Raw genomic sequence first — 20,171 nt, 5'->3', positions numbered from 1 at the left:
CACAGAGGTCAGACGTTTCTTGTAGTTGGCCACCAGGTTTGCACACATCTCAGGAGGGATTTTGTCCCACTTCTCTTTGCAGATCTTCTCCAAGTCATTAAGGTTTCGAGGCTGACGTTTGGCAACTCGAACCTTCAGCTCCCTCCACATATTTTCTATGGGATTAAGGTCTGGAGACTGGCTAGGCCACTCCAGGACCTTAATGTGCTTCTTCTTGAGCCACTCCTTTGTTGCCTTGGCCGTGTGTTTTGGGTCATTGTCATTCTGGAATACCCATCCATGACCCATTTTCAATACCCTGGCTGAGGGAAGGCGGTTCTCACCCATGGCACATCCATCGTCCCTTTGATGTGGTGAAGTTGTCCTGTCTCCTTAGCAGAAAAACACCCCCAAAGCATAATGTTTCCACCTCCATGTTTGACGGTGGGGATGGTGTTCTTGGGGTCATAGGCAGCATTCCTCCTCCTCCAAACATGGCAAGTTGAGTTGATGCCAAAGAGGTCTATTTTGGTCTCATCTGACCACAACACTCACCCAGTTGTCCTCTGAATCATTCAGATGTTCATTGGCAAACTTCAGACGGGCATGTATATGTGCTTTCTTGAGCAGGGGGACTTTGCGGGCACTGCAGGATTTCAGTCCTTCACGGCATAGTGTGTTACCAATTGTTTTCTCGGTGACTATGGTCCCAGCTGCCTTGTGATCATTGACAAGATTCTCCCATGTAGTTCTGGGCTGATTCCTCACCGTTCTCATGATCATTGCAACTCCACGAGGTGAGATCTTGCATGGAGCCCAAGGCCGAGGGAGATTGACAGTTCTTTTGTGTTTCTTCCATTTGCGAATAATCGCACCAACTAATCGCACCAACCTTCTCACCAAGCTGCTTGGCGATGGTCTTCTAGCCCATTCCAGCCTTGTGTAGGTCTACAATCTTGTCCCTGACATCCTTGGAGAGCTCTTTGGTCTTGGCCATGGTGGAGAGTTTAGAATCTGATTGATTGATTGCTTCTGTGGACAGGTGTCTTTTATACAGGTAACAAACTGAGATTAGGAGCACTCCCTTTAAGAGTGTATTCCTAATCTCAGCTCGGTACCTGTATAAAAGACACCTGGGAGCCATAAATCTTTCTGATTGAGAGGGGGTCAAATACTTATTTCCCTCATTAAAATGCAAATCAATTTATAACATTTTTGACATACATTTTTCTGGATTTATTTGTTGTTATTCTGTCCCTCAATGTTAAAATAAGCCTACCATTAAAATCATTTCTTTGTCAGTGGGCAAATGTAAAAATCAGCAGGGAATCAAATACTTTTCCCCTCACTGTATGTGACAAATAAATTAGATTTTTTTATTTACATTTGGTTGAGTTGTCAACTAATGTGTATTCAATGTGAAATCACCATGTCATTGGATTTAGGTAAACATTTGGGTGAGAAAAAGACTAAATGCCCTTACGCTGATGACTTTTTTCAAATCCAATCAGTTTTCCACATTGATTCAACGTCATCACATACATTTGTTTTGGTTGAAATGACGTGGAAACAACGTTGATTCAACCACTTTGTGTCCAGTGGGTTGTGACAACTGCTTATGGAAAAAGCCAACAAGGTCAGTGTATTTTATGGGTCAACTGAAATCTGATCCGGAAACTAGTGGTATGCATTCAATTTGAAATCTCTTTCTGTGAATTGACATTGTTGTCTTCATCATCAATAAGGGGAACTTTGAAGCACTGAAGTTGTCCCTGACATTCTGTGTGCTTTCCCTTTGATTTCTCTTTGCTCATCTTGATCACTTTGCTCTCTCTGTCTCTCTCTTCCTTTCTCTCTCTCGCTCATCACCTTGACGTCTTCTTTGTTTGTTTAACAACCATGGAGACTGTTTCAGGTCTGCTGCTCTTGTCCATGAAAGAAATCAGTTCAGTGGCTATGAAATTGTGAGTTTAGTAATGTTTTTTTTCTCTTCGGCTGCTGCAAAGGCAGATTACCAGCCAGTGGTAGCTAGATGGTTTGTGAGATTCTTTATGGATTCTACTGATACAATATATTGATACATAACCCACAGTGTAGACTATCTTCTATATCATTATTCAACCTGGCAGATTCATTACCACTGACGAATTACTTACTTTTAGCAATGGCTAAAATGACTTATTATGCTGGCTATGACATTAAAACTATGGATGGTCAGTCCTTGCATCCATAGCTCTGTCAATACATTTGAGTGGTTACATTTTTCAAGCCCCAGCCCTCAGCTTTTACCCAAAAATAGTGGTGGGGAGATGCTTTCTTATTGTTTCAAATGCGGATTACCTCTTTAATAGGAGATGAGATTTTCTATCAATATAGAAAATCCAAGGTGGAAAGCTGTCAATCAATTTGTTCATCAAGGGAATACATTGCACAGAAGATAATATATATATATATATTTATTCAAATTAGTTAAGTTCAAGTATGACAGTTATGAAAAGTAAAGTCTGGTCATACAGTCTGGTGAAAAGGTGCTCTCCCCCCCAAAATATTTAGGTCTTTTTTTCCTTCTGTGCATACACTTTGTGTATGAGGCTTTTCTCCAAACATTTCTGGTCTCCATTTTCATTCTGGGCATTTCAACACAGAATTAACTAACACAACCCCCACTCTATTACAATTTCTCACTTTGCTCCGTCCTTCTCGTGTGTCATCCCCCAGCCGTAATGGTTGGGGTCTGGGGCTTTTGTCTCCTGTCCCCTATCCTTAAGAATCTGAAGTATTTTATTTTCCCTTTGCCTCAAATCACTTCCAGACACCGCAGTTTCCTGCTCCCTAGATCAGGCTGGCTGGACTGGGCCATCTGAAACTCCAGCTACTCCTTCATTTCCAGGAATAGGAGAAGGCTGGGGAGTTTGGGGCTTTGGAAACTGACAGTTCCACTGTTCCACAGTTTGAGTGTAGCTGTAAAAAGACATTATGCTGGCAATTCCTCTTTTTGTGACTAAAATACTAGCATCTCGTTGCTAGACAAAAGGGAAAAGACAGGATTTTTTTTATAAACCTCACACATTTTAATTATGGTTAAATTGTCTTGTGGGTGATTGAATAGCGGAAAGAGATGCAGATGTCTTCAATTATTTTTTTTTCGTACTTTTTCTATATATCCATTCATTAACATTCTTGGATACACAGCAATGAGGCATAGCAATTAGACTTGCATAATAACCGAAGACATAATTATTATGTTATGGATGTGACACAAAAAGAGAAACCCTGGTTCTTACTAATTGGAGGCACCACCATAGCATGCGTTGCCTTCTGACGTCTGCTGGTTGTCAGTAGTGGAGACCCTTTGTAAAGGTTTTGAGTACATGCCATTTAGTTTCACATTCAGTGGAGAGATTTCAGATTGGTGCTTGCAATTACAGTCTATTTAGCTATTTCCGATTCAAATGTCTTACTGCTTTTTTGTTTCTTTAATTGTATTCTCAGCTGTTTAGAAAGTATATTTTTGAGCTGAATAGTTATTGAGCATTTTCTTAATGATACAACTCTTTGGTTAATGGTATTGTTGTGCAATTGCAACATCAATTCAGTTTTGCTGACTGAAGTAAATGTTCATTAAGAAGATGCATAACTTCTGTGCGCACCTAACCATTTTCGTCATTTACAAAGATAGTCTTTCCTCTGCTTTATTCATTTTAAGTTGAAGATACATTTACTAAATGACAGAGTTTGGGGATACTGGCATGAATAAGTAAAATGTCAGACTTCCTAGATAGGCCTATTATTAATGCTGTTTGTGTTCATATACATAATACCTTGTACTCATGTCCTCTGAGACTAGGATTACTAGTCTATGAACAAACTGATGTGGGTACTTGTAGTTAATACTTACTCCTTAACTTTATGTAGTGGCTTAAGAGAGATCCGATACCCCCTACTCCACCAGATACATGCAACACACATGAACACACATAGTCAGAAGCTCCTGTGAAGTGGAACAATCATGTTTGTCTCGCTGAACCTTATCATTCCCTTTGTGGTTTGTCTGTGACTGCCCTTTGTTCAGGCTGTATATGCACTGTACTGTTTCAGCTGTAGCTTCTTGTCCTTCTCTTACTCTCCATCTTGTTTTCCTTCCAGTTTGTTGTAGTCCTGAGTGACAGGTGCATCCTACCTTCACAGTGCTCTATCAAACCCCTTCCCACCCACACTCCTGTAGCCAGGTATACAGAAGAAGCACTGTGGTTGACTTGTGCAGGGCTTCTAACCTTCAGATATTTCAAGGTAACTTAACCTGAGTGCTGAGCCTTGTTTGCCACAGTAAAATGATACCCAGTCATAAACCTTTCAACTCCAAGGGCATGCACTGCCTTCCTGAGCACACGAGAGAGGAAAGAAGCCTAGGGCTGAGCTGAAATATCATCACTTTGAGTGCAGCTCCTCTGTGATACATACCTCCTCCGCCATTTCCATCTCCATCCCACAGCCAGCCGTCTCGGTAACGAGACTCCCACCATCGCTTCAAGCTCAGCTGCATCCTCTGCATCCTCTCCCTCGCTCTTTTTGTTGTTGGTTGCTTTCCCTTACTCCCATAGTGCAAATTACTGGCTGCTATCCGTGGAATCAGTCGTTTTCCACGGCTCTTGAGATCCCTCTGAACAACGGCATCGGCAGCAACACGAACAGCAGCAGGCAAAGGCTGTAGCAGCAGTAACAGTATCTTCTGTACATGCACTCTTCCTTCACCTGTAGCTGTGACGCCACATTGTAGATGATGGCTTTAGCATATTATTCTGACTCTGTCAGCTCAGAGGGAGAAAGAAGCGGGTGCATCACTCACCTGTTAGAATACTAATGTCCTCTTTGTCTCTGAAGTGCAGAAAGCCAGACTGGGGTATTTTGTTTGTGAAACACCTACACTGATTAGTCTGTGTAATTGAATGGCAATTAAGAGTCAGGATATGTCCTGGGAGCACAATCGTTGGTTTCTTTTCTCTATTTCGTTGCTTATAAAAGCCACAGGAAGCAGCCCACAGTAACCAGAAACCAAAGACCACTTTTCCTCCTTGCAGTGCGGCTTCAAAGCCTCTTTCCATGCAGTCGTATTGAGTAGAAAATCGTTTTTTGCTGTTGTTGTTTATCCTCTTATGTCTTCTTTTAAAGAGTTTAGTCCGTCAAGGCCATGAATGCTATGATATCTTTTGTAGATATACTAGCATGTCTTTGTTGTGAGGCATTGATTTACAGAAGCCATGTTGTATACAAAAGGTAAAAACAGGACAGTATTTTCAAAGTTGATAAACTTGTCAGCAGGGTATATGTGACACAAGTGGTTGCTTAGGGCCCCTGACCGATAGGGACTCAGTCGGTGTCTCAAATTACTGTTGCAACTTAGAATAGTGCAATTTGGTTGCGCTTCAGCAGTTTTTCTCTTTTTTTGTCAGTCACTAAATTTGAATGTCAGCTAACAATTTTTTGCTTGGTAAGTTAGTCTAGCCAGCTAACTACACTTGTAGTTATCATGTCCGAATTGAGACTGGGCAGGTGCCCAGGGGTCCTGTCTGCCAGGGGACCCCCACTGATTTTGTTAGTCACTCTCACTCAGCTATCATTAACATGGCCTACGTTTTGGCAAAAGTGTTCTCTACACTCCATGGCAAAATGGGTAGAATTGTGTGAAATGTGTTATAAGATTGCAAAATGTTTGCTCCCCCATGGCAAAATGTGTAGAATTGCAGAAAGCTTGCTTTAAAACGGCAACATGTTCTCTGCTCCCCATAGCAAAATGTGTGGAATTCCAGGAAATTAACTTTAAAAGAAACAAAATGTCTCTCTCTAAAATGAATAGGAGAATAGCAGAGAACCTCCTGATCTCAAGAGTCCTCTATGGTAATAGTGTTGGAGCAATTACCTGTCAGAGTGAGAAGCAGCATGATGAAGCTCTGAGGACTACACAAGACTACAGTGCTGATCACTTGACCCTGATCTGCTTATTTCAACACTGTAAGAATAGGTGGTGACGGTGGTGTTATTTCTCTTTTTTTTTTTATCCAAACAAAGATTTTATGTGTGCAAGGGGTTAAGATTCCGAGAAAGCTTGAGTCCTAGGAATAGAACCACCACTCAGGCGGATACAGGGGTCATGCTCCAAAATACAGCATTGTTAAAGGGAAACACTCAGCAACTATGGTGTAATATACCAGACTGCAGTGCACCTTGTTTTTCCATGAAAGTGGCGTATTGCAGAGCATGTGGTTGGCTTAGAGGGGTGGTTGATTTTCATTATGATATGGTCTGTCTAACAATCTGCCGTGATCATATGGTCACTTTGTGTTGAGTGCAAGCATTTTCTTATCCTTATAACCTGTACAGTACCGTGCTTGTATCTTTAACGGATGCATAGCCTACTGTTTAGAGGTGCAATCTTATACCCTGTATTTAACATTTCTTGGAATTTGAATGAAAATACATTTGGCTGTATATTTAATGGTATTTGTTATTGTTGTAATGTTCATTATTTTATTCCATATAGATTAGGTAATTATGATGAGAAATGATTCAATATCGCATTTGAGCAGTGCAAAGGTATGTCACACATGCCATTCTTAGAGCAGAAATACCTCCACTCTTTTACATCCCCTCAAGCTGCACAGTAAACCAAGCACTAAACCCTCCTCCACTGCTCCAGTAAGTGCTTCAAAGCTGGTCACGAAAAGGGAAGGCCAGGATGCAGGCAGCACATGGAGAATTAATTCCAAAGCGGCTTGCATCCCTCTCAGCAACCCCATTTGTAACGCTAGACTGGAGTCTCTACCTCTCTCTTTCTCCCTCGCTTTCTCTCTCTTGTATTTCTCTCTCTGTATTTCTCACCCTCCCTCTCTGTATTTCTCTCCACCCTCTCTCTCTGTATTTCTCACCCTCCCTCTCTGTATTTCTCTTCATCCTCTCTCTCTGTATTCTCTCTCTCTCTCTCTCTCTCTCTCTCTCTCTCTCTCTCTCTCTCTCTCTCTCTCTCTACCATGTTGTGTTGTTGTCATAGGTCTCTCTTTATGTCGTGTTGTGGTGTATCGCTTGTCATGATGTGTGTTTTGTCCTATATTTGTATTTTTAATCCCAGCCCCTGTCTCCGCAGGAGGCCTTTCACCTTTTGGTAGGCCGTCATTGTAAATAAGAATGTGTTTTTAACTGACTTGCCTAGTAAAGGTTAGGTTAGGTAGGCAATTCATTGTATAATGACAACACCCAATAAAATACTGTTTGCCCACACCATTCACACAATCAGTACATGTGCACACTCAATAGACATACTTTGTGCACACACACACACACACACACACACACACACACACACACACACACACACACACACACACACACACACACACACACACACACACACACACACACACACACACACACCCACACACACACACACACACACACACAATAGTATGACAATACAGTCCTAAACACTTGTGAGAACAGACGGTGGAGCCTCCAGGGTTCTGGAAGACAGGGGCATATATCAAATCTACACAGACATGAATCACCTTTATTGCTTTAAACCAATTCCATCTATGCCTATGTGTGACTGGACTTACAGAATTAAACTGGCACTAGAGAATAAGAGAGAAAGAGAGAGAGAGAGAGAGAGAGAGAGAGAGAGAGAGAGAGGGAGAGAGAGAAGAAAGCCCCCTTGTACAATTTTAATGGTAGGTAAGCTGAACCCCTCTGCACAGGTAGGTTCGGGTTTGAGCATACAATTCCATCCTCTGTCTTCTGTTAAAATGCATTTGTTTTGCTTGCGGTGAAAAAATTATAGCTCCAATAACCATTGGGGAGGGATTGTGCTTCATACTTAAAAAAAGAAGAACACATCTCCCAGCTGTAAAAACCAAACCCCAACCCCCACATGCACCTTCAGAGGCTGAAGAAATGCTTTACTTATTGAGGACATCATTTGACAGGCCCCCTTTCTACTGTGTGAAAGTCACGAGATATTTGATTCTTATTATAACCCTAATGAAGCCCTGCATTGAACCAGTAAAATATTTTTTGTATGCACTGCTTAATGATATTTCCTTTGAGGACTATACTTGCTGGTTAGAGTTCAATTATGTAAGAACCCCACTGAGCTGATAAGTGCTTTTTGGGGTTCCCCCCAATCAAATGGTGTGGGATCGTATGCCTTTTAGAGTCTATTGATGTGTTGCTACTCAATATGAAACGTCAGCATGGAACGAACTCAAGTATTCGACTTTCCCCTTGGTTCCATTTAAAATAGTCCTATTGGCAGTGCACTAAGACGTGCTGTTACAGCACCTCTATGAGATACTGAAGTCACTTGCTTAATGTCAAAAAGACTGCACTGAAAGAGAGGGAGGATTTTTCTGCCCAGTGCCTCTCTCCTGATCTTCTCTTTTTATGGCTGTGATAGTGTGAAGTTACTGGCTACTTTTAGAATAGCAGAGACTTGGAGAAAGACTAGAGGGATTGTTTTAATTGTCCCTCACTGTCAGGTCTCTCCATTTCTCCTCAGACATCCCCTCTCCACCACTGTCCATGGCTGGGCTTGAACAGTAGAAATAGAGCCGGAGTCACACACTACAATTAAGAAACAAGGATATTTGTAGCTAGCAATTTAGTATCTTCTGGAGCACAAGCTATTTTTTCCCCTTTTTCCCATAATTATTGTCTCTACGTCTCAGTAATAATTTTGCACTTACAAGCAGCTGTGGCATTTTCTTACCCCTCATTAACTTATTTATTCAAGAGGAACAGGATACTCTTCTTTAACATTTTTCTTCATGAATCTTGTTCTGGAGGCAGCGCAGAGTGGTCACTAGCTGGCACAGCCTTAAAGTCATAAAATCTGATTTTAAACCTAACCTTAACCCTAACCGTAACCACAACTGCTAACCCTAAAAAAAAGGGCCAAAAAGCAACAAAAAAAATCATACATTTTTACAATATAGCCAATGTTCACTTTGCAGCTGGTCAATTTTGCTGCAGTCCTGCCTCCAGGGCAAGACTCATGACAGTAAACCTGCATATATTACAGTCTGCAGCTATGGCCTATCCCTCCTTTTACAATATTTACAAGATGCTATAGCGTGTTGATATACACGTGAGTATATAAACATTAAGAACACCTTCTCTTTCCATGACATAGACTGACCAGATTAATCCAGTTGAAAGATTTGATCCCTTATTGATGTCACCTGTTAAATCCACTTCAATCAGTGCAGATGAAGGGGAGGAGTCAGGTAAAAGAAGGCTTTGTAGGATTGTGTATGTGTACCATTCAGAGGGTGAATAGGCAAGACAAAAGTTAGGTTTGTGTCAAGAACTGGAAGGCTGCTGGGTTTTTCATGCTCAACAGTTACTAATTTGTATCAAGAATGGTCCATCATCCAAAGAACATCCAGCTAACTTGACACAACTGTGGGAAGCGTTGAAGTCAACATGGGCCAGCATCCCTGTGTTATGCTTTCGACACCTTGCAGAGTCCATGCCCCGACAAATTGAGGCTTTTCTGAGGGCAAGGGGTGGTGGTGGGGGGTGCAGCTCAATATTAGGAAGGTGTTCCTGATGTTTGGTATATTCAGTGTATTTTTCCATATTCACAAATTCTCACCATTCTCACCATTCCATAGTGGTGCTGCATTGAAACATTTAGCTGTCTAGCCATCCATTGGAATACTTAATACATGACTCACAATCACTGTATTACTGTAACAGATGAGAGATTTTGCATCACTGGTGAATCACTTACCATCAATTAGTGACTTTGGACCAGACTACTTATTCAGCACATCTGTCTTAGCCAAGATGGAAGCAAATGGAGATCGATCTGGAGGTGAATCATGTATTAGAACCCTCTTGATTCGTCTTGGAGTGGGGATGCATTTTAAATCAAATGTAGGCAAAGTTATAGGACTGCAATTTTTTTACATTTACATTTCAGTCATTTAGCAGACGCTCTTATCCAGAGGAGCGACTTACAGGAGCAATTATGGTTAAGTGCCTTGCTCAAAGGCACATCAGCAGATTATTCACCTAGTCCGCTCTGGGATTTGAACCAGTAGCCTTTCGGCCACTGGCCCAATGCTAGGCTACCTGCCGCCCCTATGTACCACATAGATATTGTTGCAACATGTTGTGGGTGGAAGCTCACTCTTTCAAGTACCTCTTTAGAGGACAAACCAAGAGAAATACTAACATGGAGTGGGTTTCATTTCAACCAATGTAGACCTACGAAAGGTGTGTGAGTCAAGCTTAAGTCCTGTGGAACGTAATGGAATATCCAGCGTTGATTAGATCCTAGTCACGTAATTTCATCATCAAACAAGTAGGACTCTTGTGTCTCAGACTTCTGAGTCGGCTGTTTGAATCTCAACTCATTTCCTTTGATTTGACACAGATTGAAAATAACTGCTTCTGCATAGGAATTTCCGACATGATAGCATAGAGCTGCATTAGCTGTCCATTTTTTTTAATGTACCTCTGCAGAGTGGGCCTATAGGAGCCATCTGGATTTACTGGAAAGGAATGAATGCCTGTGATTCCCGAAGCATTTAAATGGGAAACACTCCCCTTGAGATGATGGGGCTTCGGAGGCAATAAAACCACTCCTACACACACAGTTTGCTGACATTTTGGTGGCCAGTCAATAATGAAAGAAAGCATAAAATGTATTATTTTTCCAGAGTAGCTGCCAATTTACAGCTGAGACACTGGAAAGCATGAAGCGTTATCAGGCGTTCATTATGGGGGCTGACAGTGGAGAGGTCCAGCTGAGTTAGGGTGCCATTTCCCTACTTCACTGGTGGATGCGCTTTATTTGGACTTTATTTATGAGCTCTGTCACACAAGCTGGAAATTTGTTCTGTTTTTTTTTCTCTTCTCTCCCTCCCTCTCTTCCCTGCTGGACCGTGTGTTTAACTGGTTCCAGTGAGAGGCAGCTTTAAGCAGTGTGTTAAAGCATTATTGTTGTGGTTGGGCTTCCAGCTAGCATCGTTGCTGAAGTGCTGAGGCTGAAGGTTCTTAGTGGCTCACTGAATGGGAAAACCCCCCGCAGGGACATTTGTTCCTCTGTCCATCCATGAGCAGCCAAGTAGGAAGTGATGAAAGCCAATCATGGGACTGACAACAACACCTCATCTGGTTAATTGTCGGATGTGTAACATGACCTATTGGCATGTGATAAAGCCTGCTTTTGGTTGCAGTTGTGACTGAGAAAATCAACTATTAGACTATTCTCTTTTTAGCTCCATTGTCACGTTGTTGACCATCAGTGCATGGTCAGGGAATGAAAATTAAGTGATGCATTTTATCCAAATAAGAATTTTCAAGGAAACAATTTCACTTTTGCTCTAATCACCTAATGTAATACTACAAGGGACAAAACATAGGCAACGTTTCAATTTGAGAACACCAGTGGCTTGATGTCTAATTAAATAAGAGCAAATGAGTTTACAACCTCTGTCACTTAATTAGAGCGAGATACAGAGGCACAAAATGAATTAATATGTCGAGATTTAGAGAGGAGTCAATTAAAACTTTGGTTGGAGTGTGGGCTGACGATAACTACTCTTGTACAGAACTGTTTTGTCCCCTGTGACTGACTGTGTATTTTCATTTCAGGGCCTACGTCGGGAGGAGAAGAAGGAGGAAGAGAGAGAAGAAGAAGAAGGGGGTTGTGATGAGTAACTGCATAAAGCAAAACCAAAGGATCCGGTGAGGCTTAGGGTCCAAGTCCCCAGGCTAGTGAGTGAGTGGAGTGAAGCCACCGTCCAGGAAGGACCTCAGAGGAAGGTTTTCCCAGGATTATCTCTGGGTTGTACCTCTCAGGGGACACAGGCACACGTGCAGGAAAGCCCAGAGGAAGGTCGGAGTAGCGTTGGTCAGCAGGCAGCAGGCAGCAGGATGTGGGAGGGACTAGGACTGCAGGTGTTTCTGATGTGCCTGGGCGCCGTGCTGTGCAGCGCTGTGGCCGCCTCGGCACCCCTGGAGCACAGCCACCGCCACCGCCTCTCCCTACACAGGCACCGGGAGAGGACAGGCAAAGAGGGACAGGTCCTACACCGCTCCAAGAGAGGCTGGGTCTGGAACCAGTTCTTTGTCATTGAGGAGTACACAGGGCCAGACCCAGTGTTAGTGGGCAGGGTAAGGTCACTGTTTTAAATTCTTAATCATCACCTTCCCACCTCTCTTTTCTCTCCCATTCTTTCCCTCTCTCTATCTGTTGACTGCTGAATTAGAGTCACAGGGGGTTTTCATTACCAGCGGAGACCTTGCAATATCCTCAATTTGTTACACAAAAGCAATCAGTGGCCCACTTGATTAAAGGTTATGAATTGGATTTCATTTTTAATATCAAAGCATCCCCCAAAGACACTGACATCTGGGAAACAAGCGATTTATGGGTCCACAGAAATGATGATTACAAATGGGGACCTAAATTTGCCTCTAATTCCAGCAGTGACAGAGATGGTATTGTTATTATTGGATTGGAATATCAATCATGACATCAATCAAGAACAAAAACAACATGCATGCAGAACAGGCTTCTATGAAGAATGCTTAATAGAATATAATGAAAGTTGGTAGATATTGCAAAATTAAAATATCATTCATATATGCGTTTGTGGGAATATAGTTCTACGTGTTTTGAATTGCAGAAATGAACCAATCAACTAAGTGACTAACTACCTGATAAGGTGACAGACCACTAATTGTAATGTTGCTGTGTTGCACCTAATGTTTATCATCAGAGTAAATATAGATTGATTCTCTGTGTTGAAACATATTGTTTTCAAGGCAGTTTAGCATAATCACATTTACATGATTGCCTGGGCTGAATGTGCTTCTCCTTATTCATGTTCCTCCTAGTGATCACACTACATGTTGGAATGTAGTATTTTTAAATGGTTTTTAACATATTTTCCCCAAGTAATTTTGCTAAAATGTTCTGCTGTCCATTTGTTTCCAGCTCCACTCAGACGTTGATGCTGGAGATGGCAATTGCAAGTACATTCTCTCAGGGGAGGGTGCAGGCACCATTTTCGTCATTGATGACAAGACAGGCAACATCCATGCCACCAAGACACTGGACAGGGAAGAGCAGGCCCAGTACACCCTCACAGCCCAGGCTGTGGACAGGGCCACCAACAAGCCTCTGGAGCCTCCGTCTGAGTTCATAGTCAAGGTCCAGGACATCAATGACAACCCACCTGAGTTCCTACATGGACCATACTACGCCAGAGTGCCTGAAATGTCCAACGTCGGTGAGTCTGGCTGGGGAATGGACCGTGAAGGATTCCCTACCCTCTGTCTAATTCTCCCTTCCTCAGACTGTTTACCAGTGAACAGCTTGTTTCCCATGCATTATTCAAAATTACTGAAATCTGACCGGGGAGGCAAAGTTGGAAGTGTTCCTGTTGTTGTTGTGGCTTTGCAATTTCCCTCTTCCTTGTGAGTGTTTTGTGTGTGTGTGTGTGTGTGTGTGTGTGTGTCTGTGGGGGGGGGGGGGGGGGGGGGGGGTCACACCTTGTAATACAACATCCTTTATGCTGGCCTGTCACAGAGTAACAATCTGTTACCCTGTGATTCCACCCGCTGACAACCCAAATGGTGCTTCTGGGGCTCAGACTTGGCAGTTTAAAACAGCCCAGCTTCAAATATGTTCAGAAACCATTGTGATGGCAAATTCATTTCAAGTACTGGTGAAACGGCTAGGCTTTGTGTGAATCCCAAAACCATGAACACTTAAGGACATTATAACCATAGGAGGGATGCATTCCGGTTAAGATTAAGTGATTTCTAGAATGGCAAAAACTTCCAGCATCAGGAGCTACATAGCAGGAATTTCATTTGAGAAACATAGGATTGGCTCAAGCTAAATGCCATAATGATTTACAAATTGCAGGTCTACTATTATACATTTACATTTAAGTCATTTAGCAGACGCTCTTATCCAGAGCGACTTACAAATTGGTGCGTTCACCTTAAGACATCCAGTGGAACAGCCACTTTACAATAGTGCATCTAAATCTTTTAAGGGGGGTGAGAAGGATTACTTTATCCTATCCTAGGTATTCCTGAAAGAGGTGGGGTTTCAGGTGTCTCCGGAAGGTGGTGATTGACTCCGCTGTCCTGGCGTCGTGAGGGAGTTTGTTCCACCATTGGGGGGCCAGAGCAGCGAACAGTTTTGACTGGGCTGCGCGGGAACTGTACTTCCTCAGTGGTAGGGAGGCGAGCAGGCCAGAGGTGGATGAACGCAGTGCCCTTGTTTGGGTGTAGGGCCTGATCAGAGCCTGGAGGTACTGAGGTGCCGTTCCCTCACAGCTCCGTAGGCAAGCACCATGGTCTTGTAGCGGATGCGAGCTTCAACTGGAAGCCAGTGGAGAGAGCGGAGGAGCGGGGTGACGTGAGAGAACTTGGGAAGGTTGAACACCAGACGGGCTGCGGCGTTCTGGATGAGTTGTAGGGGTTTAATGGCACAGGCAGGGAGCCCAGCCAACAGCGAGTTGCAGTAATCCAGACGGGAGATGACAAGTGCCTGGATTAGGACCTGCGCTGCTTCCTGTGTGAGGCAGGGTCGTACTCTGCTGATGTTGTAGAGCATGAACCTACAAGAACGGGCCACCGCCTTGATGTTAGTTGAGAACGACAGGGTGTTGTCCAGGATCACGCCAAGGTTCTTAGCGCTCTGGGAGGAGGACACAATGGAGTTGTCAACCGTGATGGCGAGATCATGGAACGGGCAGTCCTTCCCCGGGAGGAAGAGCAGCTCCGTCTTGCCGAGGTTCAGCTTGAGGTGGTGATCCGTCATCCACACTATTATGTTGGGTAAATAAGTGGTGTTGAAAATAATAACACCTGCGTTTCTTGTGTCCTCCAGGTACCTCAGTGATGCAGGTAACGGCCACAGATGCTGATGATCCCACCTACGGGAATAGTGCCAGACTGGTGTACAGCATTCTCCAAGGCCAACCCTACTTCTCAGTGGAACCACAAACAGGTACCCAACCTCTCTGTCCTGCCTTGTTTCATATTCATCCAGGTAGCATAACATTATATACAGTTGAAGTCGGAAGTTTACATACGCTTAGGTTGGAGTCATTAAAACTTGTTTTTCAACCACTCCACAAATTTCTTGTTAATTAACAAACTATAGTTTTGGCCCTACTTTGTGCATGACAGAATACATTTTCCCAACAATTGTTTACAGAAATAGGTACAAAAGTATCTATATCCACAAATATCGAAAACACCTGAAAGGCCACTCAGCAAGGAAGAAGCCACTGCTCCAAAACCACCATAAAAAAGCCAGACTATGGTTTGCAACTGCACATGGGGACAAAGATCGTACTTTTTGGAGACCTCTGGTCTGATGAAACACAAATAGAACAGTCTGGGCATAATGACCATCGTTATGTTTGGAGGATAAAGGGGAGGCTTGCAAGCCGAAGAACAGCATCCCAACCTTGAAGCACGGGGGTGGTAGCATCATGTTGTGGGGGTGCTTTGCTGCAGGATGGGCTGGTACACTTCACAAAATAGATGGCATCATGTGGATGTAAAACTATGTGGATATATTGAAGCAACATCTCAAGACATCAGTCAGGAAGTTAAAGCTTGGTCGCAAATGGGTCTTCCAAATGGACAATTACCAAAGTTGTGGCAAAATGGCTTAAGGACTACAAAGTCAAGGTATTGGAGTGGACATCACAAAGCCCTGACCTCAGTCTTATCGAACATTTGTGGGCAGAACTGAAAAAGCGTGTGCGAGCAAGGAGACCTACAAACCTGACTCAGTTACACCAGCTCTGTCAGGAGGAATGGGCCAAAATTCACCCAACTTATTGTGGGAAGTTTGTGGAAGGGTATCCGAAACATTTTACCCAAGTTAAACAATTTAAAGACATTTCTACCAAATACTAATTGAGTGTATGCAAACTTCTGACCCACTGGGAATGTGATGAAAGAAATAAAAGCAGAAGTAAATCATTCTCTACTATTATTATGAAATTTCACATTCTTAAAATAAAGTGGTGATCGTAACTGACCTCGTAATTTTTACTAGGGTTAAATGTCAGGAATTGTGAAAAACTGAGTTTAAATGTATTTGGCTAAGGTGTATATAAACTTCCGACTTCATCTAGCTAGCTAGATAGATAGATAGCTAGATAGCTAGCTAGATAGATAGCTAGATAGATATATAGATACATAGAAAAGTTTTGAGAATGACACAAATATGAATTTCTGCAAAGTTTGCTGCTTCAGTGTCTTTAGATATTTTTGTCACATGTTACTAAGGAGTACTGAAGTAATATTACAAGTATTTCACAAGTGTCAAAGGCTTTTATTGACAATTACATGAAGTTGATGTAAAGAGTTAATATTTGTAGTGTTGACTCTTCTTTTTCAAGACCTCTGCAATCCGCCCTGGCATGCTGTCAATTAACTTCTGGGCCACATCCTGACTGATGGTAGTCCATTCTTGCATAATCAATGCTTGGAGTTTGTCCGAATTTGTGGGGTTTTGTTTGTCCACCCGCCTCTTGAGGATTGACCACAAGTTCTCAATGGGATTAAGGTCTGGGGAGTTTTCTAGCCATGGACCCAAAATATCAATGTTTTGTTCCCCGAGCCACTTAGCTATCACTTTTCCCTTATGGCAAGGTGCTCCATCATGCTGGAAAAGGCATTGTTCGTCACCAAACTGTTCCTGGATGGTTGGGTGAAGTTGCTCTCGGAGGATGTGTTGGTACCATTCTTTTTTCATGGCTGTGTTCTTAGGCAAAATTGTGAGTGAGCCCACTCCCTTGGCTGAAAAGCAACCCCACACATGAATGGTCTCAGGATGCTTTACTGTTGGCATGACACAGGACTGATGGTAGCGCTCACCTTGTCTTCTCCGGTTACAAGCTTTTTTCCGGATGCCCCAAACAGTCGGAAAGGGGATTCATCAAAGAAAATTACTTTACCCCAGTCCTCAGCAGTCCAATCCTTATACCTTTTGCAGAATATCATTCTGTCCCTGATGTTTTTCCTGGAGAGAAGTGGCTTCTTTGCTGCCCTTCTTGACACCAGGCCATCCTCCAAAAGTCTTCACCTCACTGTGCGTGCAGATGCACTCACACCTGCCTACTGCTATTCCTGAGCTAGCTCTGTACTGGTGGTGCCCAGCTGAATCAACCCGCAGCTGAATCGGTCCTGTCGCTTGCTGGACTTTCTTGGGCGCTTTGAACCCTTCTTCACAACAATTGAACTGCTCTCCTTGAAGTTCTTGATGATCCAATAAATGGTTGATTTAGGTGCAATCTTACTGGCAGCAATATCCTTGCCTGTGAAGCCCTTTTTGTGCAAAGCAATGATGACGGTACATGTTTCCGTGCAGGTAACCATGGTTGACAGAGGAAGAACAATGATTCCAAGCAATGATTCCTTTTGAAGCTTCCAGTCTGTTATTCGAACTCAATCAGCATGACAAAGTGATCTACAGCCCTGTAGATCAACACTCACACCTGTGTTAATGAGAGAATCACTGACATGATGTCAGCTGGTCCTTTTGTGGCAGGGCTGAAATGCAGTGGAAATGTTTTTTGGGGATTCAGTTCATTTGCATGGCAAAGAGGGACTTTGCAATTAATTGCAGCTCATCTGACCACTCTTCATAACATTCTGGAGTATAAGCAAATTGCCATCATACAAACTGAGGCAGCAGACTTTGTGAAAATTAATATCGGTGTCATTCTCAAAACTTTTGGCCACGACTGTATGTCTCGTATCAAAACGGTCATGTATTTAAATGTATCTTATGATAATCTGTCAATTCTCTGATTTTGCAACCGTGCCAAGTAAGGGGCGTTGAGGATCAGCCCTGTCGTGCTTTGGGATTTCTCCAATGCAAAGTCTGAGTGTACCTGTCCTTTGCCAAACAGAATTAACTCACGGCCAGATTAGGCAAGCAATATCCTGGTTGAACTCTAAATATCCTGGGAGCCAAAGTACCCCCAGCCAAACAGGGAGATCTCAGAGTGAGAGAGAGATCGGAGAGAGAAAATCCTGCTAATAAACCAAAGCTGGATATTTCACTGGATCCTGTCCAATGCTTACATTTCTAATTTGTTTTTGGCTTATCTGCGTTTCATGCACAGGCTCATCTAAATATCACCAGATAACAACCATCCCCATCATATTCTCCTGTGATGTGAGAAGCGCCAGTTTCCTCACAGAAAAATAAATAAATAAACAACTGGCTTAAAAAAACAGTTCCTCACTGTTGTTCTGAGCATTGTTCTGCAGTTTCCAATGAAACAAGTCACTTCTTTTTCCCTTTTATATATCACACTAATTACCCCAATATTAGAAAAGGAGCCTGATGAATGAGATGGCGATGGCACTTGTCACAATGTGATCTCACGTTTCAGTGATGACCCAACATGCCCTGCTCCTCCCAGTAGGCCTTGCAGAGTAGTAGGCTGTTGAAAGGTCACAGGCAGCTCCTTCTTGAATTAAAGCCATTTTCCTCCTCTCCTGTCCCCAGGGATAATCCGGACAGCTCTGCCCAACATGGACAGGGAAGCGCGGCAGGAATATGACGTCGTCATACAAGCCAAGGACATGGGGGGACACATGGGGGGACTGTCAGGGACAACAGAAGTGAAAATCACCCTGACAGACGTCAACGACAATCCACCCAAGTTCCCTCAGAGTAAGTGAAGAGTCATGTCTCTCTTTCTTTCACCTTTTCTGTTTTTCTTTTCTTTTCTGTTTTCTTAAGCTGACTGAGACCCTGAGATGGTCTCTCTTCCCGCCGTCACTTCACTGTCCCTCTCTGCTGAGGTACGAGCAGCATCATCCAAGAGGGACAGGTCTGCTTTTAGCCAGTCTAGCGCTCTCCCAGCCCCTCAAGCCTCAGCTGACATATTAGGATTGACACTTGAAAATATGGATCGCTGCTGGCCCCAGAGGCCATGCAACACACGGTTTATGCAGGGTGTAGATGTTAAAGGGGAAATATTGAAGCTTAATTATTAAACGGTTTCATTGCGCTCATACGAGATGTGATGACAGCAAGTATCTTAAGCCGATAAAGAGTTGTGAAATATTAACAGTGTTTGTGTCAGTATTTCTGTTCGACAGGGGGGGAATGGAGGGGAATTCTTGTAGCTCTAAACCGCGAGCTAAACACAAATTTATGTCTCATATAGTAGAAATGGCCTACATCAATTTCCCCCTACTTCTTGAGAGTAGAGCCTGAAGATTTGTCCCAGAGAGCCCCACTCTTTCCCCTACCGAGCACTGCGGCTCGGATGTAGCCCTGCTAACAGTGGCTCTTGGATGGAAAATTAGCTACATATTTGGGGTAAACTAGTCCTGGGTGTGGTGAGAAACTGGTTTAGTCATTAGGCTGACTCAACCACGTGTCACAATGTCAACTATTTCCCAGATGATGAAAACTGGAACATTGTTCAATAAGTGATGACATACTTTTTGAGATGACATACAGATCAGTATTGTCATATTGTTCAGCCTATGATATGATGTTCATGTTTATTCCAGGTCAGAGCCATTTTAGATTGGGAGGATTCAGTAACGTTCTCATGAAAATATCCCTAGTTTTCTATGTAGTCTGATTGAAGTAGTTTGTATCATCAGGCCATTTTTAAAAGGCTCCTTCCCATGCCAGAGTTATTTTTAAATGCAGCTGAAGCGTTTGGCTCTGAACACTTCAATAGGTGGAGCAGATAGGGCGGAGAGGGCATATGGCCCTACTGCTCTGGCTCGGCCACAGGCAGGTGCATGCACCCCTGTAGACACACACTCACACATGCAAATACAAACACAAAACACTGACTGCTCATTGGCTGAGGCCTTCAGGTGCTGGCCAGCCCGACTCCACAGTTATCTCTTGTGCTCCATTATTAGCGCTCTCTCTCTCTCTCTCTCTCACTCTCTCTCTCTCTCTCTCTCTCTGTCTCTCTCTCTCTCTCTCTCTCTTTCTCTCTCTCTCTCTCTCTCTCTCTCTCTCTCTCTCTCTCTCTCTCTCATTAAGTGTAAATGCAGAACAGTTAAAGACACACTGTTTTTCAAAGATGGACCACGACATGTACTTACACTGTAAGACTTTTAAAAACATTGTAGAATGCACAGTAAAATACCACAAATGTGTT

The 20,171-nt window shown here is 43.1% G+C and overlaps 1 protein-coding gene across 1 annotated transcript in view; it reads left to right on the top strand.

The window, feature by feature from the left end:
- LOC115112134 (cadherin-11-like) overlaps window positions 1–20,171 on the top strand; it is a 68,882-nt gene that overhangs the window by 37,675 nt on the left and 11,036 nt on the right. Inside the window, exons 2-5 of the mRNA XM_029638961.2 lie at window positions 11,632–12,153; window positions 12,980–13,274; window positions 14,891–15,010; window positions 18,542–18,709. Coding sequence (XP_029494821.2) covers window positions 11,914–12,153; window positions 12,980–13,274; window positions 14,891–15,010; window positions 18,542–18,709 — 823 coding nt within the window. The 5' untranslated portion in view covers window positions 11,632–11,913. The remainder of the gene's footprint in view (window positions 1–11,631; window positions 12,154–12,979; window positions 13,275–14,890; window positions 15,011–18,541; window positions 18,710–20,171) is intronic.

Source organism: Oncorhynchus nerka, linkage group LG27 (assembly GCF_034236695.1).
Source record: "Oncorhynchus nerka isolate Pitt River linkage group LG27, Oner_Uvic_2.0, whole genome shotgun sequence".
Classification (NCBI taxonomy): domain Eukaryota; kingdom Metazoa; phylum Chordata; class Actinopteri; order Salmoniformes; family Salmonidae; genus Oncorhynchus; species Oncorhynchus nerka.
Note: the sequence above shows the minus strand (reverse complement) of the source record. Positions and strands in the feature narration are given on the sequence as shown.